General features: G+C 36.9%; 1 protein-coding gene across 19 annotated transcripts in view; it reads right to left on the bottom strand.

Moving 5' to 3' along the window:
- The window catches only part of ENAH (ENAH actin regulator), a 154,714-nt gene that overhangs the window by 20,639 nt on the left and 112,321 nt on the right, over positions 1 to 21,754 (bottom strand). For 5 of the 19 annotated variants that reach the window (XM_054668731.2, XM_054668882.2, XM_016939785.4 and 2 more), the window contains 3 exon segments: positions 15,072 to 15,156; positions 3,766 to 4,097; positions 1,764 to 1,874 (listed from right to left, as the gene is read on the bottom strand). In XM_054668731.2, coding sequence (XP_054524706.1) covers positions 1,764 to 1,874; positions 3,766 to 4,097; positions 15,072 to 15,156 — 528 coding nt within the window. 19 annotated transcript variants of the gene reach the window in all.

The raw sequence follows: 21,754 nt of genomic DNA, 5'->3' as shown, positions 1-21,754 counted from the left end.
ACTTCACATTTAAATTCAATGGATAGCCAAGGCTGAGAATCACTGAAGTAAAGGAATTTACTAGTACAAAGTAAAACCTCAAAATAAAGCTCGGAAATAATTAAATACCATAGGATTTGAAGTAGAGTTTTTATCCCACAAAATGGGGGGCAAGAAGAGAAATTTTCAAATGTTATAAAATCACAAAGGGAGTGAACAAGAATTTATTTAATAACAGAATCCTGAAACAGTAGGTGCTCCTTTAGTTAAGGTTTAAGAGGGGTGTTTTCAGAACGAATAAAATGCTATTTTGCACACTGGGTGGTAACTGCTAACTTTTTCAGCTTGAGCAGTTACACAAGCAGAAAACATAAATTGTTAAAAGAAGCATCTAGAAATAGTCTGTCCCTTCTGTAGGGGTTGTTAAGAGTTCTGAGGGTACAGCAGGTCACTTTGTCAGGCTGGCTGTGCCCATTTTGTACAGTATAAGTGTCATGGTCAAACCAAACTGAACATCTTAGAATTCTGACTAACCTTTTAAGCAAATTTGGTAAGTCAACAACAACAAAATATATATATATATACAGCAATAACAAGCCTTGCAATGTTTAAGTACAAATTTGTTTTCAGTTTTCTTTCTGTAGTCCTCCTTAAATCATATTTTAAAAACTAGGGTTGCCAAGCATCTTCTTATTTACTTACAGAACCAGGTCCTTTTCTACTTACAAATAATCCACTTAGAGATTACATCCTGCCTTCCCTGTTACCATAACAATAAGGTAGGGACACGGAGAATAACTAGAGGATGCTATTCTCTCTTGATTACCCCTTCAAGCCACTACTTATTGTAATTTTGGACATTGGAACCCTTTAGGGCATATACGAACCCTGCCATCCTCTCTACTCCTCCTGCAAAGTCATAATGCTCCAAGGGTTAGGGTGACACCTATCCTGAAAGTCCAACATGGGGCATCTGATATAGGAAAGGCAAGAAGGAAACAGGGCCCAAGATCAGAACTGCTCTAAAGGAAACTCTGGGATGACATATCTAATGACTACAGTTGGGCACTAAATATATCTCTCTAAGTCTCCCAGAAAAATGAAGGAAAACAATTTAGATCATGTATTTATTGTGTGGTAGATCAACGTGTCAAGCAAAGTTTTCCCAGTGAAAGAAATGTATTAGCTGGGTGCGGTGCTCACACTTGTAATCCTAGCAACTTTGGGAGGCCGAAGGGGCAGATCACATGAGGTCAGGAGTTCAAGACCAGCCTGGTCAACATGACAAAACCCTGTCTCTACTAAAAATACAAAAATTAGCTGGGCGTGGTGGCATGTGCCTGTAACTCCAGCTACTCAGCTGGCTAAGGCAGGAGAATTGCTGGAACCCGGGAGGTGGAGGTTGCAGTGAGCTGAGATCGTGCCACTCTACTCCAGCCTGGGCAACACAGCAAGACTCTGTCTCAAAAAAACAAAAAAAAGAAAAATAAAATAAAGAAATGTATTATGAGGGGCTCTTAAATACTAGAAAACATCTTTAACTGTGATACTATAAAAGATATCAAAACCTAGTTCAATAAGGAAATTCCTCCAAATGCAATTAATCCAACAGGAAAAACATTTTTCTACTTTAATTTTTTTAATTAAAAAAAAAAAGCATGGCATTATGGCATATAAATGTTCGAGGATCAAAACCATCCTACCCATCCATTCAGGCAATTAAAGTTGCTGCTATATAACATTTTCAAGTGATTAGCTGTTAGTAGCAATAATGAAAGCCTTACCCTGTTGGGCTGGAGTCTCGGCCGGCTGAGAGGCTGCCTGCAAGCCTGGCTCAGAAGCAGAAGAGTCTCCCAGCACAGAGTTTAGAGGAGTCTCAACAGAGGCAGGGGCAGCTGCAGAGGGAGAAGGGAGAACACTAGGCTTGGATGAGGGAGTTGAGGCAATAGGGGTGCTTGGAGGAGGAGAAGCTTGAGATCCACAGTGTGAGAGTGATGCGAGGGAAGGCAGTGGAGGCGGCGGCGGAGGAACTGCTGGCCCTGAGGTAGGCGGTGGAGACACTGGATATGTTACAGAGTCAACCAGCCCATTGGGTGCTGTCGGTGATGGAGGCATTTGGGGCACAGGAGAAGAAACACAAACAGGGAGGACAGGCCTTGGACCAGTAGCTTTGCCTGGGGGGCTGCTAATCATTATTGGAGGAGATGGAGGGAGGGGCGAAAAATTGGAAGTAGACCAGGCACAGGGTTTCGTAGCTGGAGGCTGAGAAGAGGGTGTGTTCACAGGAGAAGAAGGTCGAGAGTTTTTGTTCAGAGGACGAGGAACTGTAGCGTAATGGGGAAGAACAGGGTGGAAGGCTGAACCTAAAGATGTTGCAAAACGTGTCGCTGAGTGTCGCAGTGGTGGTGTAGGGGGTGTGGAAGTAGGTGGCAAAGCAGTCACTACAGCATAATCAGGAGTGGCATCTGACACTGGAGCTGAGATGACTTTAGCATATGATGGAGGAGGTGCTGAAGGAGGCTGGCAACTGGAATACTCAGGAAGTGGAGCGTTATACAGGGAGCTGTCTGAAGATGGAGCTGGACAGAAGGTGGAAAGCAGCAGCAAAAGACAGGATAAAAAAGGAGAGAGAAAAAGGGAGCTAGTGAAGCCACAAAACCAGCATTCAGACACAATGTATAAATGTAGACTACAGTTAGTATCAGAGAATTAGGCACAAACGCAAATAACTATTTTCACCCAAGAATATTTTAACTTGTAAATACATTTTGAGATTCAGAAGGGGATGAAATAAGTTTCCTTTTATCTAATAAGTGGATTAATAAATCTCATTGACTAATTTCTTTTACAAGAAAAAGCTAGTATTAGTCTTAATTTTTATTTAGTCCACAAGAAAAAGGACATTAAAATCACATGAATAGGACCATAAACAGAAGAATAAATTTAGTTGTTTTTTTAAAAACAACAAATAGCAAAACTAGTAAAGCTGGCAAAACATTTAATACGAAGGGTTCAATGCTCCTATTCAATGCTAATTTGTGGAAAAGTTTTGTTTTGTTGGCCATAACTCCAGAAAATAATTAGGCAGCTAAAAATACATAAATTAACTTAATCAACCAACCAACCAACCACTATTTAATCAAACCACATTGAGACTTTTTAATTAGGCCATAAGGAATATTCTTAAATCCTATAATGAATGTTAATTTTAATAAACGTTAAAATATCTCAAACTTTCAGCCATATATTAACCCTTATGTCTTTCAGTAAATACCAGATTCCATAATTTTCACTAATTTTTCATAATACCAGAAAGCATATTTAAATAACTAGTCTTAGAGAATATTTCTCTAAAATAATTCTTCCTCCAAAATCTTTAGAATGCAATCAAGCAAATTTCTTGCTGAATGGTACTACAGTACTATAGTATTTGAGACAATTTAAGTGATCTCATGAGGGAAATATATTTGAAGTTCATCCAGTATAAAAAATTTCCCATAAAAACACACTTACACTTTATAGCCATTTTATAGGGAGTTAGAAGAATTAGAATGGCAGAATAAAAATTTCCAAGAGCTTTCTTTAAGTCTCCAAGCAATAAAAGCAATACAGAGAGAAATAAAAAGAAAATGTTAAAGTAGTAATTGCTGCATATTTTTTCATAATTTCAAATTGTATGGCTTAATCCCAAACATCTCAAATGTGAAATATTTTAACACGTGACTGCACAAGAGACATCATCCAAGCTCAGATACAAGAACACAGAAGAGTTTGTAAACTTCTTACCAGCACTTGATATTCTGCGCTCTCTCTCCCATTCCAGCTGTTCCCTTTCTAACTGCTCTTGTCGCTCCCTTTCTTGCCTCTCCCGTTCCAGTCTCTCCAGCCTCTCTCGTTCTTGTCTTTCTTGCCTCTCCCGATCCAGGCGTTCCTGCCGCTCCAGGCGTTCCTGCCGTTCCCGTTCTTGTCTCTCTCTCTCCAGCTGTTCTTGTTCCAGTCGCTCCCTCTCCAGCCTTTCCCTTTCTAACCTCTCTCTCTCCAACCTTTCTCTTTCCATTCTTTCTCGCTCCAGCCTTTCCCGCTCCAGCTCCTTTTGCCGTTGCTGTTCTTGTAGTTGTCTGGGAAAAAAAAAAAAAAAGTAAAAACATGCATCTATGGCTACTCATCATGAAAAAGCGATTTTTTTCACCTATGTAAACTATTTCTGAGTCAAATAAAAGCAATGTTGAGCATGCAAACATCTCTCCTCCCACCTGAAGGCTACCTTGGATAGGGACTGTTTCATACAAATGAAAATCATTTCTCCTATTAGCATCATATTGGCTGAATGCTTCAGCACATTACACTAACATTTCATTTTATTCTGTACTTTTCATAAGTAGTGTTGCAAGTAAATGAATTTTCCAAATAACATACCACTTTAATAACCAAGTCATTATTTTAATTATTTAGTGAAAACATTTGTAAAATTGTAATATCCTTAATATCAAATTTAATTGTACAAATAATAATTATTTCAGAAAATACAATGACTGGCCACAGCAATAGCTCAATAAATATTTACTGAATGGGCCGGTTGTAGTGACTCACACCTGTAATCCCAGCACTTTGGGAGGCCGAGGCAGGTGCATCACTTGAGGTCAGGAGTTCGAGACTGGCCTGGCCAACACGGTGAAACCCCATCTCCACCAAAAATATAAAAAATTCGCCGGGCATGGTAGCGTGTGCCTATAATCCCAGCTACTTGGGAGGCTGAGGCAGGAGAATCGCTTGAACCTGGGAGGCAGAGGCTGCAGTGAGCCGAGATCGTGCCACTGCACTCCAGCCTGGGTGACAGAGCAAGACTCCACCTCAAAAAAAAAAAAAAAAAGTTTACTGAATGAAAAAGAGTCAAGAAAGAAGAAATAAACTTTAAATGATTGAAATCTCATATCCAGAGGCAACTATCATCAACATATGTATATAAAGACACGCATCTATATATACACATACGCACACACACGCACCCCTATATACCTCTAGACTTCCCCTTGTGTAAAAATACACATATAAACTTTAAAAACAAAATAAAATGTAACCATTTCCCGCTACTGTGAAATCTGCTTTCCTTTCTCTCACTTAATATATTGTGAAAGTTGGTCTGGGAGCAGTGGCTCAGGCCTGTAATCCTAGCACTTTGGGAGGCTGAGTGGGAGGATTGTCTGAACCCAAGAGTTCAAGATGGGCCTGCACAACGAAGCAAGACCCATCTCTACAAAAAATTTTAAAATCAGCCAGGCATGGTGCCATGCACCTGTATTCCCAGCTACTTGGGAGGCTGAGGGAGAAGGATCGCTTGGGCCTAGGAGTCTGAGGCTACAGTAAGATAAGATTGCATCATCACACATCAGCCCAGGCAACAGAATGACACCTTGTCTCCAAAAACAATGAAAGAAAAGAAAGGAGGAAGCGGGGAAGGAAGAAAAAGAAGGGAAGGAAGGGAGGGAGGGAGGGAGACATAAGTTAGTAAAACTGAGGATATCTGGGATGAGAACCTGCCTGTGTGTACAACTCTGGATGGACACACGCACGCACGCGCGCACACACACACACACAGAGTTATCCTAAGGCACTTAGTTCAGCATCTTTATTTTCCATGAGTGCATAATAATATTCGATTATTTTGCTGTCCACAGTCTAAGCAGTCTCCTACAGTAGGATATTAAGTTATCCTAACACTATTGGCAATACTGCAATAACATTTGTCTTCATCTTTGAATCTTTTTCTGTTTCTATAGGATCAACAAGGACATAAATTTTGCTAGGTGAAAAGGTATGAATTTAAGATTTTTGACACATGGTTCCAAATTGTCTTTAGGAAAAGTTGTGTCAATTAACCTTCCCTAAAAAAAAAGTTATCTTTGCCAGGCACGGTGGCTCATGCCTGTAATCCCAGCACTTTGGGAGGCCGAGGTCAGGAGTTTGAGACTAGCTTGGCCAACATGGTGGAACCCTGTCTCTACTAAAATTACAAAAATTAGCTGGGCGTGGTGGTGTGCGCCTGTAATCCCAGCTACTTGGGAGGCTGAGGCAGGAGGATCACTTGAACCCGGGGAATGTAGGTGGCTGTGAGCTGAGACTATGCCCCTGTACCCCAGCCTGGGTGACAGAGTAAGACCCTGTCTCCAAAAAAAAAAAAAAAAAAAAAGTATCTTTATCTTACACATATGTATTTCATAGCACTGTGGGGAAGATTAAATGAAGTAATACCTAAAAGCTCTTTAAGAAGTACTTGAAACATAAGAACGTTCAATGTGGGCTATAACAATAGTTTTTTTGTTTTGTTTTGTTTTTTCTTCCCCGAGACAGAGTCTTGCTCTGTCGCCCAGGCTGGAGTACAGCCATGCAATCTTGGCTCACTGCCAGCTCCACCTCCCAGGTTCACACCATTCTCTTGCCTCAGCCTCCCGAGTAGCTGGGACTACAGGTGCCCGCCACCATGCCCGGCTAATTTTTTGTATTTTTAGTAGAGACGGGGTTTCACAGTGTTAGCCAGGATGGTCTCGATCTCCTGACCTCATGATCCACCCGCCTTGGCCTCCCAAAGTGCTGGGATTACAGGTGTGAGGCACCGTGCCCGGCCTAACAATAGTTATTATTTGGAAATTTCAAATTGGGACTTTCTGGACTGGCTAATAAACTGGGTGGGTCTAGTTAGAGACAAAGCTAAATGACAGCACATGCATGCTATCCCTTTGTTCCTTCCAGTGGTACCAACACACCAGTAAGATCTTTCCAAAAATCTCTCTCCTTCATGTTTCCTAAGCTGGCTATACAACAAAAGAAAAGGCCCATTTGACAAATACATCAACCCCACTGCTCTCACAAAACACACACCCTCTCCTGGACATACCATCACACTTAACAATGACTGCAAGAGAAAAACACAAGAAACTGACTTTATTTATGAGTAGTTATTTATTTATGAGTAGTTGTTTGAGATACTGACTACTAATAAAATCAGATTTTCAGGATCTAGTACGGACTTCATTATGCTATTTGATAAATCACTAGCTGCCAAAGTTTTTGAGGGATAACAATAACTTTATCTGCAGGGATGAGGGGAAGAAATCAGATGTATTCAAAAGAATGTTTTTAATAATAAACAGAGAAAAGTCAGGGTTGGTTGTTGTTTCTCCAGTAACCTGCAGTTAATAAACTCAGCTGGAGCCTGTATTAAATTTCAGATATTCAACCTACATCAAAAAATATGGGCCATTTTAAATATAATGCTCTAAGCAATCTGTTGGGCCCAAAGGGCAAAAGATACACCCATATTATTCTAATTAGAACAAATTTAAATACAGAAGCTAAAGAAAAACATTTAAGAGCACAGTAGCTGTCCCAAGAAATCTATGATGAAAAGATCGAAGTTTTTAGATCTTTGAGCATTTCTGTTACTTCTTCTATTTTACCAAAACAACATAAATACATAGTTTTTAAAGTTTATAACAAAAATCAGTAGTTCACTGCCTCAACCCTCCCACCCGTTTCCTACTCTTGCAGCTGTTTCTTACATTTTAGCTTTTGCTATCTACTTTCTAACAGGAAGATGCCTTCTACAACTCCCTCACTACACTCATGCTTCTCCCAATATGGAAAATCAATATTCACAGCTTACATTATTAACATGATAATGTAAATACTGCTCACAGCTGAACCAAATAGTATTCTATGACTACATTTCATTTCTCATTCAAGTTCTTAGTAGTTGGGTTTTTTTTTAACCACCAAGTTAATGGCTGTTTCTCTAAGCAATACAATGCTTTTAACACACAAAAAGTAAGCTTAAGTCACAAGCAGAAGGCCAGGCATGGGTGAGGTGAATCTGAAAGAATTATTGGTAACAGCATTTACAGCTAGGTTGTATTGACTTAAGAAGTTTGTTCCACATGTCATCATATTCCAGGGTTTTCAGGCTATAAAAGATAAGGAGTGTCTACTGATATAGGAAAAGGACACAATGCTGGAGAATATTTCTAAGTTCACAGACAGATGATTCAAGCAGGCAATTCATATAGCTGCAGGAGATTCTTACTATTTTCTTGTTCTGAAGGTAAGAAAAGAAAGTGTTGAACACTTTAAGCTAATTTTTAGCTTGCTTGCTGAAAAGATGCCCATCTAAACGGATTTCCCAAAATAGTGATTCAAGCAGAAAATCTCTGGCTTCCGAATCTTGTGTGGCATGAATAATTCCCACCTAAATTGGATGGTTTATAAATTTGACTCTCATGTTTTGACCTCTAAAGCAAGACATTTGTGTAGCTTTCTAGGAGGAGTTTCCAAATTTATAAACTTTGCTTTTCTTCAGAATTATCGCTGCCAATTCACATACTGGAAATGCACATGGCTCCTCTTCCTAGAGTTCTCTCTCCAACTGTTTTCTTCAGTCATTAATAGAATCGTCTGAGGACTTTTTTCAAAGAAAGAGTGCCTTAATTCTGAACCATGAAAGATCCTGACGGACTACTTTAATTTTTCTTTTAAGCTAGGCATATATATTCTACAATAATTTGAAAGTTTCTGAGAATATAAATTTTTTTCAGAAACAATTATAGTGCAAATCGCCAATATTATTTTTTAAGCATTTAAAAAATATCAGACACAGTTCCTCCACCACCCAAATACCTATTTCTCTCCAAAACAGCTATCCCCAAATGTAAATAGATGCACAAAGCATCAGCCCACATTGAGATTAATAGCTTTTTAAATATATATTCATTATTTAGTTTATGTTGACTCAAAGACATTTCTTGAAGCAAGTAAAATGTAAGTAACATCAGTTCAAAATACATTTCACCCAGCTTTACCTATAATGAATAGTGTTACTAGGTAAATAAGAATGATTTCAATTTTAACAAAATGAAGTAGGAACAGTCTAGGAAAAATGTTCTGAGTTGGTAATATTTAGTAACACTGTTATTATTGACATTTCTCAGAAAATAAAACTACACAGACACAGTTTGATCGTATAACATGAGCATTTCACTTCACTATCAGTAAACAAATAAAAAATGGATAAAATGTAATAAGACAGCTAAGTTTTAATATTACAAAGCCGCTGAGGCAAGAGTTGATACTCACAAGAGAAGACGGTCAACTTTTGGTCCATCCGGCCTCCGAAGGCCAATAGGAGGGCTATACACTCTCATTGTTCCAACTACTCAGTTCTGTGCCGCAATTATTATTCCCCTTTTATAACTTTCAGATAGTACTGGTGATTTGCGAACTATTTATAGATATTAACTATATTAAGGTTCTATGTGGAGACTAACATAGGACTGACTCATGTTTCTTAGAATATGTTTCCTCATCATGGCCAAGCCAAATATTAATTATATGAGTAGGAACCAAAAACTATTTAATAAATGATATAATAATAAAAGGTATTGGACTAGTAAGAATGAACACTTAGACATTTGCTCTATTGACTCTACATTTATTAAAAATAAAAAATTAAACATAACAGTAGTAATAAATAACTTAAAAAGCCAAATTATATTATAAGACTTAGAACAGTAATCCTCTTACTAACGCTCACCACTTCTGATTTTGCTCCCCAGAAGCAATTATTTTCAATACTCTGGTACTTATCACATGTTTCTAAATACAGTAATTCATTTAGAACTATTACTTCTAGACTTTTCATATTTAGATGTTATCTACTGACTTCCTACTATACAAATGATTTAATTCCTATATCTCTAGCTCCCCAAAACTTTTTCTTCTCCATTTTCCCAATAAACCCATACCACCACTTTGGATACACCAATATTCACATATCACATAATTCACTGCTGATCACATTTACTTTCTAGAACAATTTTTTTCTTATTTTGGTGCTAAAAAGTAGTACTTTTAAAAATTTGATTCTTTTTCTATATACCTGTCCCTACTTCACCCCAAACTCTCCATTAGAACTGTAATCCCTATCAACATGGTCCAACATAGCAGAACCACGGTCAGGTTTTTCTATTCTTTTGTTTTGCTTCCCCTCAGAAACTACCCATCGGGAGCCTTCAGCCCTCCCAGCGCCCCCAACCGGACGGGCTATTCCCTAGGTTTTGCTTTGACCTTAGTCGTGCGGGAATTACCTATCTCTTTCCAAAGTTGGATTCCTTGTCTCCTGGATGCTGTCATGGGTTCATCATTCTTGCTTTACTCCCTCATCTTAACAGAACACATCTTCCAATAGCTTCTTAGGAAGTTGTGCAGAAGAGGAGATTTTAGACTGGAAAGAGATTCTCTTAGGATTTTGAAGCTCCCCCACCTTGTCACTCCCACCACCCCTTACCAAGCATTTGAAATCTTACTTATTCTAGGACAACATTCTAAAATACCATAGTGAGAGGTCTTGGTGGGAGGTCTTTGGTTTTTTCCCCACTTACTGGGCTGGACTTTTGGTGAGCTTTTTTGACCTAAACCAGAAGCTAGCAAACTGTATACAGCCCTAGGGCCAAATCTGGCTACAACCATTTATTTCCGTTTTGTCTATGGCAAGCTACAAAGGAAGAGCCTAGCAAATGACACAGATGGCCCTTCCCAGAAAAAGTTTGCGGACCTTTGATCTAGACAATCAATGAGTTCCAGCAAATTTTCTTGTTATTTATTTGCAAATTCAATTTCTTCACGTTTTTGTTCTCCTTCCCACTCCCCCAGAACTTCTATTATTTGGATGCTGAACCTTCTAATCTGATCTTCTTACTTTACTTTCTTTCTCATATGCCACCTCTTTGTTTTAGGACTATTTTCAGAGAATAAATTCCTCAACCTTAGTTCTCAAAACTTCTATTTCTTTCTTTTTTTTTTTTTTTTTTTTTTTTTTGAGACAGAATCTTGCTCTGTCGCCAGGCTGGGGTGCAATGGCACGATCTCAGCTCATTGCGACCTTGGCCTCCCGGGTTCAAGCGATTCTTCTGCCTCAGCCTCTCAAGTAGCTGGAACTACAGGTGCATGCCACCAGGCCTGGCTAATTTTTGCATTTTTAGTAGAGACCGGGTTTCACCATATTGGCCAGGCTGGTCTTTAACTCCTAACCTCGTGATCTGCCCACCTCAGCCTCCCAAAGTGCTGGGATTATGTAAGACACAGCACAGGCCCTTCTATTTCTCGGGGGGAAAAAAAAAAAGTGAGGTGGTTTTTAAAAAAAGTTTCCATGTTTACTTTCTTGTTCTCTGAATGATCCATTTAAAATAACTACCCATTTTTATTTCATCAATGAAATATATTCTCCTAGTTCTCTGAAGCTATTGCAGTATATTTTTAGGTTTTCTTCCGCTCCCTGCATTGCAACTATTTCATACAATTTCAACTCTTTGTTTTGGTCCTTCTTTTATAGAAGTTGGCCTGAAAGGTTTGATGATCCTTGGCTGTCTGTTCATATTTATAAGCAGCACCAAAGTTGATCAGAGGCCCTTAAGTAAATGAGCTTCACTGGCAAGGACGAGTGTCAACATCTCTGTCTTCTCTTGGCCATGGCAATTTTCCCACAGAGGAATCTTAGTTTCTTGCTGGGCTCTACAGGTCTGGCTGCCAGTGTCTAGGAGCTGAGCAAGGGAAAGAAACCAAGTTGGCCAACTTTCACCTAATCCCTCTTTTCATTTGGCACTTCACCCACATCCTCACAGCTGTGAATTTATAATGCAAACTGATAATGTTTTTCATTACACGTTCCAGTAATAGTATAGAAAAAGGCCAGTTAAACAGCCAAAGTTAACAGGACAATTTCACTCAACTTATGAAGTAAGAAGTTGGCCTGAGGGTATTTTATTGTGCCTCTGAAGATTAAATCAAGTTTTAAAAAATGATTTTTATATAAATAACCACATGAAATAAATTTTGGAAATATAATTTCTACTGGGAACCAAACTTCACACTAGACTGTGCTATACATCCTTCCCGTTTGCTAGCCTACACAACCAGATCCAGCCATGCACTACTGTCAGCTGAGAGAAAGTGAAAACCAGTACTAAGTGTCTATATAAATATTTAGTAGATATTTTAGAGTTTTGTAGTATCTTTTTCCAAGTATGGTTTAACCACAGGCAAAAACAGATTGTACGGGATATATGTCAAAGAAAAATGACAAATACCTTTTTTATAATTGTATATAAGGCCCTTACAAGGTGGACACAACCTCATCTAACCATACCACTGGTCCTGGAGGGGGAAGGAGGAAGCGTACTCACATTGCACGTGTGTTTGCATCGCCTTGCCTTTACACACCTACTCTTTCTTCCTGGAATGCTTTTCCCTTCTATGACTGGAAACTCCTACTTTATTGCCTCTTTAGGCACAGCTCAAAGAGCACCTCCTCCGTGAACCTCCCACCAACTCCCAAAAAACACAGAAAATCCTAGGCAGCAAGAAAAGAGTGTGTTATCTTAATCAACTCAACAACCTTCCTAGGTAATGTCTTCCCTAGCACCTGGGAAGTCTCTAAAAGGCCATTTACCAGCTAAACATCAGTAATTTCTCCTCCAAACCATGGGTTTAGAGTGGGGAAAAAATTAGGCAAAAGTAAAGAAAATTACTACATTAAAGGTCAAATATATACTTTCTGTCTTATACCCCAAAACCTGCATATAAATTAATTCAGTACCAGAAACTTCTTAACTTTTTATTAGAAACTTTATTGAGGTTTCTACTCTCAAATTAGCCCATAATGTTCACTGTGGAGGTAATACTCAAATGTAAAATAAACAAGTAGGAAGAAAATACAAAACACTGTGTGATTAAGTTACAGGAATTCAGAAAAGAGGAACATCAGTGTGCCTGGAGAAGAGTCTACAGAAAATGACAACGTAGAAAGGATATGAGAAGGACATGTCAGAAGAGGTGAATGCTACACAGAAACACAGAGGGAAAGATGAGTATGGTGTACACAGAGACAGTCATGAGGGGGTGAAACACAAACATGGGGTGAGTTCCTAAATGCCAGGCCAAAGAAGTAAACTGATGTGAGGAGAGGCAGCCATAAGGAATGCTGAGCAGGGAGATGACAAGACAGGAGTGTCTGGACTCTTATTCAGGTTGGTAGATTGAGGAGTCCTGTAATCTTCCCCAAAATTCTACTAAAATTCCAGAAACATCATTAAAATGCATATAAATAAACCCATGACCAAGTAGAAAACTGAAGGTGGTGGTCATTAGTAGGGCAAATTTATCATGAGATTTCCAGAAGACAGAAAGGGTAGGAAAGAGTTATATGTTTAGAATTCTTCCTTAGTCTCCTAGAGACTAATATTCAACATCTCTACTTACATGTCCAGTAAAAATCTCAACCGAACATCCTCAAAATTCATTTTTGACATCCCCCAACAAGACCTGCTCTACGCAGTCTTTCACAACTATTAATGGCAACTCCATCCTTCCCACTAGCTTAGCCTAAAAACCTCAACCCCTCTCCTTCCCTCATCCCCACCATACAATCCACCAAGACATATAAGGATCTGACTTCTCAACAACCACTTCTATCACCTGGGGGAAGCCACCATTATCTCCTGCCTAGTTCACTGCAACAGCCTCTTAACTGGCTTTCTTGTTGAGCTGCTGTCACAACACTGCACCTGCCTCAAGTCGTCTCTCAATAGTGTAGGCTCAACAGAGCGACTGACTGATTCTGCTAAAATTTTAAGTCAGATCATGCCTATGTTCAAAACTGTACAATGGTTCTCCTTTCTCTCAGAGTAAAGGTTAAATTCTTCACAGGAGCCTGCAAGGTCCTGCATGATCTGACCTCTACTCCTAATACTCTCTTGTGCTCCAGCCTCCACGGCCTCCTTGTTTTCCCATGTACACACAAGCACCATCCTTCCTTAAGGCCTCTGCACAGAATGCACTTACATAGGTATCTGCTTGGTTAATTCCTTCTTTTCATCTCAATGAGATCTACCCTGACCACTCTATTTAAACTCACAAGTACTGAGACTGATAAGTAATGGACGGAAAAATAAAATAAAATTACAACCAGCACTTCCCTCTGCCCCTTCACAACATATAATCCTCCTTACTCTGTTGCATTTTTCCCCATAGCACTTACCATCTTCTACTATATCATGTCATGTTTATTGTCTGATGAGTTTCAGGCTTTTTGTTCCCTCCACTCTCCCCACCCTTCCCAATGTAACTTAAGTACTTAGAACAAAAAATGCCTGTGACATAAATAAATGGAGCAGTGGAGGCATCCATAACCCAGAACACATACTGAAGACGGTCAAAGCAGACATGGGAAGAGGAATCTGGGAAAGATCTAACCTGAGGTCAGCAGGTAGAGAGAACGGGAATGAGCAGTGCCACAATAATCAAGCTGATTAATAAGTATATACACTGTCTGAAGAACAGCTGTACCAGCTCCTCCCCTGTCCTCCCCAACCCCAGCTCAATGGATGGAATGGCATTTACCACAGAAGACTGTTCTCTAAAGAAACTGAACAAGCTGCCTCAGATGAGTTGGGGCTTCCAGTGGAACTTTAAGTAGCTCAGCGTTTGTGCGGTTCTGAGGCCTGCCTGCTCGCCATCCTGGTACTCCAAAGGTTAGCCTGTCATCCTACATACTCTGCCCACTTTCAGAGAACTCCTAGTCATGGAAGAATGCTGCCCAGTAGAGAATGATTTTGTATTCTACTACTAAACCCTATAGTAATATCTGAAGATCAATGTGTTACAGAAACAGCCAACAGTATTTCAACTTTTTAGTTAAATTTGTCACATGAAAATCATAGTACTCACAGATCACTTTATAATTACAAAAGTAAGACTTCTTGAACCATAAGAAGATTTTGAATTCTGTTAAGCGTATTTACAATATTTTAAACATACCTTAAGTATAATTTTTACAAAAAAAAAACACTTATGAAATTTTATAACATCTCATGTCCAGCATAACAAGTATCTGGTAACTTACTAATGATAGTCACAAAACTTACTAATGTAAGAATAAAAGTTGTGACTCTTAAACAGCTGATAAGACATAATCTACTTTAAACACAGGATGTTCAGTTTTGTCTTCTGAAGCATAAAGAAAAAGTACAAACAATAACTTGAAAATTTACCTTCTTTGAATTTCCAATTCTTCTTGGGATGGGCCATTTTGAACTTGAGCAGGTAGTTGTGAGTTTTGTCTAGGCAATGTTGGCCCTACAGAGGGAGAAAACATTACAGATGAACATTATCTTCATATCTAGCTGGATAGAGGAGATAAAATCATGAGAATAACATAAAACCATCACATATTTACAAACGTGTCTTCTTTTTGTCTAGCAAAATAAAATATAAGCTTTACATAACACAGAGCAAATGAAAGACTGCAACATAATACTGTCATCATCTCCAGAAGGCTTACTTGAAACAAATGGAAAACATCAACAATAAGGAAAAAGAAACATTTATATATGAAGAGCTTGAGTAAAACAAGTGTTCGATGAGCATCTGAAGAGGCACCTAAGCTTGACAGTTTCTAAGACAATGAGACATTCTCTTTGGGGTAATTATTCATGAAGTGGAGAGGGAGAACTTAAATGAAAAATCAGAATTCAAAAACTCACCTAAATAGAACACTGGAAATGAAAAACAGGAGAGAGAGAGAGCATGAGAACCTTATTACTAGACTCCAGTATGCTAAAGCATTTATCAAATTTGCCCAATTTAAGCTGCCATTTTTGTCTAATAGCCTAGCATTTCCAGCACTGGTGAAAACAAACATTTGCTAAACTTCCATATAGTAATTAACCTACTGAACTGAATTTTTAATGTAACAGGTAATTTTAAGTTTTCATTTAGGGTAAGAAGAAAAAAAAACTTGCATTCATACAACATGGTTCTGTCATGAGACACTAATGACCATCCATTCCCACATACCATGTACAATGCAGACCTGTTTTTTGCATCTTAGATAGAATGCCACTGAATTATGGGACATCTTAATGTCATTGGATATAAAAATCAAATCTGTCACAAAATGAGATAAATACTGGACCTAATATATAATACCTAGGGTTAAAATAGAACAATCTTAAAGTCTAATCCAGTAAACAAGAAAGTAAAGAAACAGTAGTTATCTTCCACTCTTGGAGAAGAATATATGAGTAATGACACACTACATATATTTGTGAATTCTAATGTACCAGCAAATGCTCCTAACAGATATTCTGAAAGATTTGTAGACAACTTATTTAAAAGTTACGAAATAACTGCTTCTGTGTACTAAATTCTTGTAATCTATGGGCTAATTGTGCAAAGTATTTTATACTAGTGGAGTAGATTTCACAACCGGAAGTAAAGATTTATTAGGATGTAATGCAGTACTGGTGTATCCCAAGTGTGGAAAAACAGAATTAATTTGATCTGAACTTACCTACTAACTTTTTTTCTCACCTCTTTACAAATGTTTTTAGATTAATCACTTTATTTGTCCTCTAAAGACAAATTGATGACAACTGCAGTGATATATTTCATTAGATTTCCTAAGAGTCTATTTTGAGAACCAAATAAATATTATAAAAAAATTAATCCCATGTAATCAATAACAAAAAAAAACAAAACTTTTGAAATTAAATACACACGTAAATGTTTGTATAAATGAAAATACATGATTGCTGTCTAGTAAACAGACTAGAATTCTTTTCTTGGGAAATTAAAATAATGATGTAAAAACAGACTCTCCTATTAGGCTATACACAAATGTTTAATACTTTACAGAGAAAAGACCTCTCTTCTGGGGACACACAAGTGTGGGGAGGGGCGGGTAAATCTGAGGTAGCATGAAATTATTTAGGGAATGTACTTTATATATCCAAAGTACTAAATGTGAGCATTTAGCATGGGCAACTCACAAGACCATTATGTTTTAACTATTTTTTAAAATAATGTTTACTTGAGTATTTAAGTTGAAAGCCTCAGGCTGCTTAAATAATGAAACAGCTGAATGTGAGTAGGTTAGACCTGTTTGGCATCTACCTCAAAGAAGAATGCAATTATACCAGTCACACACCTAGGACAGGTGTTATATATCAAAGGTAATATTAATGGATTAAATTTGCCAATTAAAATCTCAGTTTTAATTCAAATATATAGATTCAAAAAAGACGTCAAAATTTCAACTCAATCCTATTTATTTTATTTAACAGGTTTTTAAAAAAACTAACACAAGTTTAATGTAACTCACAAAAGCTGAGAAAAGAAAATCTTTTAGCAATTTACAGAACCTGCTTTGAAATATTTTTTTAAAGCTTTTTAAAAGCTTACTAAGCAAATCTGTTCAGAAAGGAGATTTTTTAAATGTGGGTAATATTTTGTGGCTGTTATCATAATTATAAAAAAAATTTACTACAGTTTATTCCTGCAGCTGAGATGAAAAGCTTCAAGGAAGTTCCTTTTAAAATGGGGAGAATTTTGATCCTAGAACAACTCTTAACAATTCTTTTCTACATGGTTCTTTGTGATGATAATGGATTTTTGGGCTTTTTGTCTTTCCAGACATCCTTTAAATTGGGTGTGTGTGTGTATCCGTGCATGGAATCACTCCCCTTGGCACTTTTTCACATCTACATTTAATCTGGTTGTTCTGTTTGTTTCTTCTTCAAATTGTCAGGTTGCAGTAACTAGCACATTGAAATTTATGTGCATTTAAAAATTAATACAAACATACTATAAACATTAAAAGTTCCAGGTAAATATAAATTTAAGGTACACAATTACATTTTTCCTTCTTGTCAAACATTCTAATGGGCTATAAAATTGGTAAGTAATACCAAAGGCACCCCACATGACATGAAGCAGCAACTAGGATCAGGCAAAGTCTGTCAGCTGCCGCTGTATGTTCAGGAATATAAACATTACTTTACACAGGTCACATTCCTAAATGAGTGTGTTCTCATAAAATGCAAAATAGGTACTTTCATAACCATTTCAGTGGGAAAATGACAATATTTTATGAGCATCATGTGGTGGTTAACAGCCCTTTGGGGAGGGGAAAAAGAGGGAAGAACAACCAAGGTTAAGAAACTAGTGAACCTGCTTTGCTCTATGTTATCATAAAGAATAGCAGCTGTTTGAGAGTTTGTTCTCTCCCTCACAGCCAAAGATAGTGGCTGATCTTAATTTGTCCTGGCTACAAGAAGAAGGTATATAGCAAAGTCTGTGAGTTACTGTTTGTAACAGAGAAATGTGGCAATGTCACTGATACAGTACCCTATAAATGATTAAAATCAGATCAGGAGACTCTATAATAGGAACTGTATGTCAGTCTTGCCTTCAATATTGAGTTTTGGTTAAAGCACATTCCACTTACTGTCACATTTTAATTTTCACAAATCTATTTTCACAATTAGCCACAGACTATTTAAAAACACAGGACTAAAAGACAAATCGGTGTTATTATATACACAATACAATCAAGTTTAAACTTAGCAACGTGTTAATTATATTGTTTGCACACAGTTAAATTAAAGGTAATAATGGGGGGAAATCTGCTTTTTAACACATTATTTTACAACTTTAAAGATTCACCTTCACTTAGGTCAAATCAATATTTTCTCTGCAATTGGGTAAAGTATCCATTATTCTGCGTATGGACCTCAACATATTAAATAGAAAGGTATACAACATTGGATGAGTTTTCAAAATGAGCTAAAGAGAGTCCTAATAACACAAATATCAATAATCACTCATGACTAGTTCAAAAGATAGCCCGGAAAAACCCCCAGGAGGAGGCAGAAAAATGAGGAGAAAAAGTTACTGATTACACACTTAATCTGCAGTGTTTCATTGTGGGATCTGGGAGGGAGAGGAGGGATTTATGAACAGCCACACAATAGGCTCACTGCTGTAACTGTGTCCTCTGGAACAATCCTAAAATATAACTTTAAGTGACTAACAAATACATTAGCCTTTTCTTTTCTTTCCTTTTTTCTTTTTTTTATTTTAAAGAAATTTGCAACACGTACTTCTTTGCCTAAACCAGAAAGTACATACATTTTAAAATAATTCTCTTCATAGGTAAAAAAAAACAGTATCATTAGTATTGAGGAGTCACATTAAAAATTCTGAGTCACATAAAGTACATACACAGAGCTGAACACTTTATGTAAAATTGGAGCAATACTGTATATCATTTAATAACTTTATCTCTCTCATAAAATAATCTGGCTAGCAAGGTACACATGAATCAAAAAGGCATATATGAGGTTTCTTTTCAAAGCTCAAGTAATTAAAAGTAACTCTTTGGAACTTGGGTTTTTAAAACAAAGTTTCAGAAACAAATGGAAATAAAAAGAATTTAGACAAGGATATGTATCTATCTGTGTTTATAGATAGATACGTATCCTTAGATATATATCTTATTATCTCTAATTTGGGGTGGCTAAGTGACATACCTGGTTTGTCCATGCAAACAATACATATATGTGCACACATGTGTATATGAGAGTGAGAGTGAAAGAAAACACTCAATAAGCCTAAATTCACTCTTAAGTCACAGATTTCTAACCTACTGAATAAAGGAGGCTGTCAATCAGAAATCAACCTATTAAAGCAAGTAATAGCTTACATCTGCCTCACAACGTGCACACCTAAAATTAATTCAAGTTAAGCAAAAGTTTCCTTTGCACAAGGCACATTTACGTTCCTCAAATCATATTAAGATGGACATAAATTTTTTCCTTAAATTCTAAATCAAAAATTTGCTCCCAAACAAAATAATTAAAAACAAAAAAGTACAAACAAACAAAAACCCCTCTCATTTGTGTTGGAAGAGGTGGACAAGAAGTGTTTTAAGATCCTAATTCTAACTAATTCTAATCCTCGCTAACAAGCCAACTCAAAGCTGACCAAATCACCTACATGAACCACAACAAATATCACAACATAAAAACAATAGCTTGCTATATATCCCAAATATCACAAACCAGACTATGGCCTAAGAAAACAAAAGTTATGGAAATGCGCAAGTAGCATGTACCACAGCTTGAAAAAGTAATGTAAACATAATGTTGCTTACCACAGAAAATACATCGCAAATTAGTGCTGTCCTGGGTAGCAGTAACCTTGCTCTGGGCTGCAACAGACACCTTGGTGTTAGAAGCTTCGAAGGACAACGGGGCCATCTGAAGAACTTCACATAAACTAAAAGGTGCTTTGAAATGTTCAAAATGTATTTATACATACGTCCTATCTAGATCCTCATCCTGGAAGCTCTGTAATTTAATAAAAACGCATCCTCTTTAACATAGGCTCTTAAAAAAATTTATGCAATCGTTTTTTTGTGGAAAAACCCTGTAAGCAGCCATAGATCAAATGATGCACTTATAACTTAGTTATTTCCTAAGTTATACGGTCAAAGAGTGCAACCAGCATTTTAGGGTTATATATTTTTAAAGTCAATGAAGATAAGGTAGAGGAAGCCAAGATCTGTGGCTATTAGTGATAATTTCACAAGATCTATATTCTCATTTAGGAGAATTGAATCCAAAAAAAATTTAAGCTTGGAAGTGCTTAAGATTAACTCATTCCTACTAGTTGGAAAGAGACCAAAGCCATTATAAACGGCACACTGCAATAAAGAGTTTTATATCCACTGATACAAAATAAGAATATCTTTGGTTTGCTAAAAATCAGCTATTCATTTTTTACCAAGCCACATGTTACTATTTTTTTCTCAATATATATATACATACTTGACAAAATGTCTTATTAAAAATGTGTGGCCAGATCAAACAGCCATTTATTTAGGCTATTTACATTAAATTTTAGCTTAAGTGTCAATGAAGTAAATTCTCTTTAGGAGAAAAAACTCAATGAGAAGGTGATGATCTATGAAAAGGGGAAGGGTTTATATGAAATCAAAGTGACACTCAAAATTGAGATGAGACAAACAAAAGTAATTTTTTTTTTACTATTACTTTAGTGACATCCAAAACTTTACATCAATAATTTTCTGTAAAATCCTGAAGAAATTATTTTCAGCATGGGAAAGATTTTCTTTTTCCGTTGGTATTAACCAAGAAACAATTAGTGGTTAAAATGCACTGGGGCTTAGGAAAGCCCACATAAAGGCAAACAAGACAGTGTTTTAGATCTCCCCTAAGACTGTATTATTTAAAACATACAACTCATGCTAACTAAAAGTTTTAGAAAAATCAGAACCAAACCAATTTATATTTAAATAACACACATCTAAAAATGGTAATGTCTTAAATAAAAGAGAATTTTTCATCATTTTTAGAAATTATTTAACATAATCCAATTAAGTCTTGCTTTGAAAATATTACATACACTGTATTTTTTTTGCAAACACAAAATAAGATTGATAAATGTCACCTTTGCTAAGTACTTCCAACCACCCAATCTATTAAAGTTGCATGCACAATATTTATTTACAGTAATGACATAAGATATAGAAAGACCACAGGCGTACATATAAAATGTCTACCAAGCTAATGAGATCATTCCACAGGAGATAAACAATTTAGAATATTTTCAATAATTATAAGTTTAAACTGTTTTTTTAAAAATCTGTCTTACCGACGTTTGCAAATGGCTACTTCTATAAAACCTTTATTAAAGAAACATGCCTAGTCTTCAGGTTTTACCCTTCAGTTCCTTTATTCCATATTTAAAGAGAAAAAAAAACCCATAAGGACAATTTTTAAAACTTACAAGAAAAACCTGAGAAATTATCTCTTCTTTGACAGCAAAGAAACTGCCACATCCCATTACCAATCATGTTGGCAAAAAGTCA

This window comes from Pan troglodytes, chromosome 1 (genome assembly GCF_028858775.2).
Source record: "Pan troglodytes isolate AG18354 chromosome 1, NHGRI_mPanTro3-v2.0_pri, whole genome shotgun sequence".
Lineage (NCBI taxonomy): Eukaryota > Metazoa > Chordata > Mammalia > Primates > Hominidae > Pan > Pan troglodytes.
This window is presented reverse-complemented; position numbering and strand designations above follow the sequence as displayed.